Source organism: Echinops telfairi, unplaced genomic scaffold, assembly GCF_000313985.2.
Source record: "Echinops telfairi isolate 266 unplaced genomic scaffold, ASM31398v2 ScPeMD7_18;HRSCAF=68, whole genome shotgun sequence".
NCBI classification, from domain to species: domain Eukaryota; kingdom Metazoa; phylum Chordata; class Mammalia; order Afrosoricida; family Tenrecidae; genus Echinops; species Echinops telfairi.
Window position 1 is genome coordinate 37,121,856 of NW_022103915.1, and position 4,856 is coordinate 37,126,711.

A 4,856-nucleotide genomic window follows, 5' to 3' on the forward strand; every position below is an offset into this window, starting at 1 on the left:
GGTCCCTTTGTTTTCTCCTCCAGATTGTTTATCTGAAAGTCTGTTTTTTTTTAAAGGGACCCACCCAAGATTACAAGGCTCATGTGTCGCGGACAGGAAAATGAACCCATGCCCTTGGACACCTGCACCCTCATGGCATTACAGATGCCTTTCAAGGATTCCACAAGTGGATATCTGGTACCCTCCAGACTGTTAGGCTTGTAAATGTGTTTATTTGGCAGACTGACTATTTTACCAGCTTTAAATTCATTGTTATTCTTTAAATATGAGAAAGTTTTACCTGAAATTCCAAATGTATGACCTCCTGAAGTTCCAGCAATACTATCCTAGGATCCCACAAAGTAACACTGAGCTGGAGCCGAGTATCTGCTATCTCTTTAGGCTGGGCATGTGCTTTCAAATTTGCTCAAGTCCCCACTACTCTATATTGTCCCCCTGGCCTTTTCTGCAGTGCTGTTATCTCCCTGGTTCAGATAAACAGTTGATTTCAGAACTCCTGCACTGTAATCAAGCTGCAACTTCAAAGAAGCAGAATGTCACTTCTGCTCTGGTGCTGTCAAAGCCCAATCCAAGTCACTCACTCCTTCATCTCTCTGTCTAGTCAATCATCCATTCACTATCCACCCATCCTTTATTCTTCCTTTCTCATGGGTCCTCATTATCTCTCTTAGTGATTCCCAAACTGATCACATCCTTGATCAATCATATCCCAAATGAATCACTAATCACACCTCTGTGTCTTGGCTGATACCTACTTTCCTCCTACTCAGGACGAGAAGGGCTGCGTCAGAGGTGGGAGATGATCTGCCGAGGAGCAGCGTTACAGCAGCGGATTATTTTTCACGTGCTCTTCCTCCACCCACTTCTATTTCCACAAGGCTTTTCGAGTTACCAACTAAGAAAGGTTGTTAGCTCTCAGTTTCTCTGGTGGGGCAAACCCTACCTACACCTGCAACAAGGGTATATTTTCTATAGTTTATAGCTCAAGGAAACTTTGGCGCTTAGACGCTGACATGGTTCAAGAAACACTAAGCAATAGGCCTATTTAGCTAGTTGGTTGGGTTTAGAGATCTGTTTTTGTCTGAAGATTCTGAGCTCAGCTTTAATAATGATGGTCAGAAAAATTACTGAAAACGTTGCTTCATCTTAAGCATTCCTATAAGTTGGCTCCAGGCACTGTCGTTAGAGAGGCTTATGTTATTGCCACGAAGATGGGTGGCTGCTGATTAACCCCGGTGGGCCCTAGAGAACTGGGCGGAAGCCAGTCTGGTTTCTGCTCCGTCTCTGCATCGAGTCCAAGCTGTGAGCTCAGCAATGACTGCAGAGTCCGGATGACAGGGTCAAAGTGAGAGGCTGGACAAACCCCAGATGGGTTCTCAGACCCCAGGGACAGCCAATAGCAATAGACTTCAACCTCCGATTCTAAATGAAACGAGCAGAGATCTGGAAGTGGTCCAGAGGAGCCAGCCCCTGAATCCCACAGCATCAGGCTGAGAGGCAGTTAGATCGACCTTCTCTGCTCTCATAGACTCCTAGGGAAACTTGGCGATTTCAATCAGTAGATAAGAATGTCAATCACAGAGTGAGACTTTGCAGGTGATTTGATCAACACTGACACACACAGAATTCAGATACAGAAAAGTGCAGGGAAGCCAGGTTCCTGTAGATTTGCCATGACTATATAGCTAGGCTTGTGCAATCAAATTTGAATATAGATGGTTCGGACAGGCTCTTAATCATCCAAGATTAAGCTATAAAGGCAATGATATCTAATGAGTAAAGGTAAAAACTGGGGTCATAATTCAATTGCTTCTGCTAGTCCTCTAGTTCATGTGGGAATCCAGACAAAGTATAATTTCTCATCAGCTCCTCAGATATCGGGCCAATTGCTCATTTGCTCCTTCGGATATCGGGCCACACCACAGCAGACTGGTCCTCCAGACACACCATGATTTGTGACTAGTTGTCCATGAAGGGCTTTAGGAGAACACAATTGGCAAAGACTTTGGCCAAATAAAATGAGTCCTTCCCTTGTGTTCTAAAGCTTAGTGTGAAAAGTGGATTGTTTGGGACTTCAAGAATCTGGGACCAGGGCACTAGGAGGACTGAGGGTGAAGGCTGAGGAAAGGCAAGGGTCTGGGATGGGACTGGAATCCTCATATGGATCAGAAGGGGTTCTTGGGAATTAGTGGAGATAGAATAGCATTTCCCCCTGTACTCCTCGGTCAGCGTTCTCCTGCTTAAACTGATGTCTGCTTTTGGGGAAAAGGAAGTTTGCTCCACATCACTGAGCAACCAGGAGAGGCACCTGGGTCCCACACCCTCCCCAACCCTCTTTAAAAACAAGATGCCCTCCATGGATTCTAAGGCCTGGCCACCCCATGTGTGCGGGCTGGGCATTGTGTGCCAGAGGGTCTTCAACGGTTTTTTTGTCATTTTTATTTTTGGACTAGATACCAGGCCTTTCTGCCAAGTGTCTCTGAGGGGATGTGAACCTCCAGTTTCACCTTCCCGCTCCAGTAGTCCTATAGCTTTGTGACTGGGCATGTCAACAAGAACATAAGAGTTGGAGGTTGAAGGATGAGCAGGGATGGGTGATGAAGACCTGGCCTACGGCTGTGACAAGGTGTGAAGAGGTCAGGTCTACAGTGCTGACAAAGGGAAAGAGGAGAATACAGAGAGACTGGCTATCCTGCAGTGATCAAAGTTGACGGTACAAAGAACAAACACGAGTCCATTGTCTTGGCGTCCCCACACAGAACTGCCTGATCACGAGATTTTGGCAAGGCAATCCCCCTTCACCCTCAACCAATTGGTTAGCTAGTGACCAATGATGCAGTAAGATGGGGCTGAGCCAATTCAATTCTCTTTTCAGAATTTTCACTACAAAACACCCAGGCAAAAAGAAGTGACACTGAAGGTGAGAGGCTGGGGCGCAGGGGGCAAAGCTAGTGGACGAGCAGAGCCACAGAGATGGGGCAGATCTGTACAGACAGAGCTGCCTTCAGCAGACATGCAGCGAGCAGCAGACACACCCGGGCAGCGGCTCCACAGGGTGTCCAGAAGTTGTCCAATTCCGTTCCAATTCTAGACCATCTGTACCCTTTTACCTGAGCTAACCAAACCACTTCTTTCCCATGAAAAGAACCCAACTCTAACAGTCAGTACAAGTTCCGGGTACGCAAGTAAAAAAACAGAATTGTTATCTGAAGACCTTTACTTAAGGGAGAGTGAGTAGGCTGGTTCCCTGAACAAACAGTCTCCCACCATTGATTGCTTGGAAGCATCTTGTGTACTTGAGATTAGGTTTCAAGCAGGAAATGGTGTGACCTAATTTCTTTCTTTCTTCTAAACGATTTCAGGGTCAGCCAATGCTATGTCTGAGTCCCGAAGAGAGGAAGTCTTGACATCTACAAAGAACTGGTCTGGTCTGAGAGAGTTAAGTCCTTTTTAAGATTCAGGTCTACAAATCTCTCTGAGGAAGGCTTGAGAACCGGGACTTTGTGCCTAGTTAAAAGGAGCGAAAAGTGTGGCAAAAAAAATGCTAGTTCACCGACAAGCTCTCTTGAGCCGTTTCTCATCTCCGAGAGAGCTGAACTGGGAGAAAAATTGAGAGCAGCTATTGTCCATATGAGACCTCATCTATTATGTCCACAGGCTCTTGGAAATACCCCCCGCACCCCACCCCTCCCGCAAGGCTGCCATCAGTACTTGACTGAAAACACATGGAAGGAGCTCACTCAGAGCAGGAATTCATTATTGGAAGAAGAAGAAGGGAAAGTTTGTCTCTGCTGCTGGGAGAGCTGCTCTCTGGAAAAATCACGGGGCTTAGAGGGAATTTGAATCACGTCTGGTAACGAGGGGAGGAATAGAGGTGGAAGGGCCCTTTTCCAGAAGGTTTTTCGCACAAAGCATGATGGTCCCAAGAAACTCAAAAGGACTTGCTCCATTTTAGATGTGCTCTTGAAATCAGGCCAAGGCTCACTTTAACCCATCATCCATTCCCAGCATGGGGAGTGTCCTTTCGTTCCATGGGTAAAGCATCCAAGGTTAACTGATTTTTTTTTCCTGGATACGGGCTGGGAAATGAATTGATCTCTCTTCCTTAGCACTACCTCATAGTTCTTCCATATTCGCCAAGTGACCTCAAGGACAGGCACAGATACGGAGTAAATGTGAAGGAGGGACACATTTGCCAGCCTACTGGGCATTCTCGTCATGGCAGACATTACAGACGCTCACTGAAACCTCGTTCTCCTCCTCTCCCGAGCCAGATACACGGGGTGCACTTCCCCTCCTCCAAGTGAAGAGGGGGCGTGTATCAGCTTGACCTGGAGAGAAGAAAGGTTGTGTGGCATTTCTTGGGAGCAGCACCCAGTGTTCAGCCTCTCTTCTCCTGGGGTGGGCCATCTGTGGAAGTGCCTGTTGATACTGACAGCGTGGAGTCGTCACACGGAGGAGTGTTTCCCTGGAGTGCTGCCTCTCACACCTAGGCAGACTTAAGACTTGGGGCCAAGGCTTTGGTTATGCAGCAGAACCAAGTTGGCTTTGACTTCTCCCCAGCAATCTATTGGGCTCCCCTCCTTGAGGATCAATTTGGAGCTCTGGAGGTGCTGTGTTCTGCCTCCACTTGGAAAATCCGAGAGGTAGGCAACGTGCTTCCTCATATACTCAGTATATTCAGCCGAGCGGCGCGACGGGCTTTTTGCTTCTCTTAGGGTAGAAGAGGCCTCTGTGGCAGAATAAAGTCCCTTCGTGGCCAGGGGACACACTGGCACCAAGGGTATTGCAATCAAGGCCTGGAGAAGTTGATGCACCCACTTGGTTCTTAGACCACACTTTTTCAGGCCAGAATC

At 47.4% G+C, this 4,856-nt stretch overlaps 1 protein-coding gene across 1 annotated transcript in view; it reads right to left on the bottom strand.

Annotated features, from left to right (window-relative positions):
- Positions 1-1,192: 1,192 nt before the first annotated feature.
- The window catches only part of RAD51B (RAD51 paralog B), a 774,217-nt gene continuing 770,553 nt past the window's right edge, over positions 1,193-4,856 (bottom strand). The window contains exon 12 of the mRNA XM_013003662.3: positions 1,193-1,422. Coding sequence (XP_012859116.2) covers positions 1,193-1,422 — 230 coding nt within the window. The remainder of the gene's footprint in view (positions 1,423-4,856) is intronic.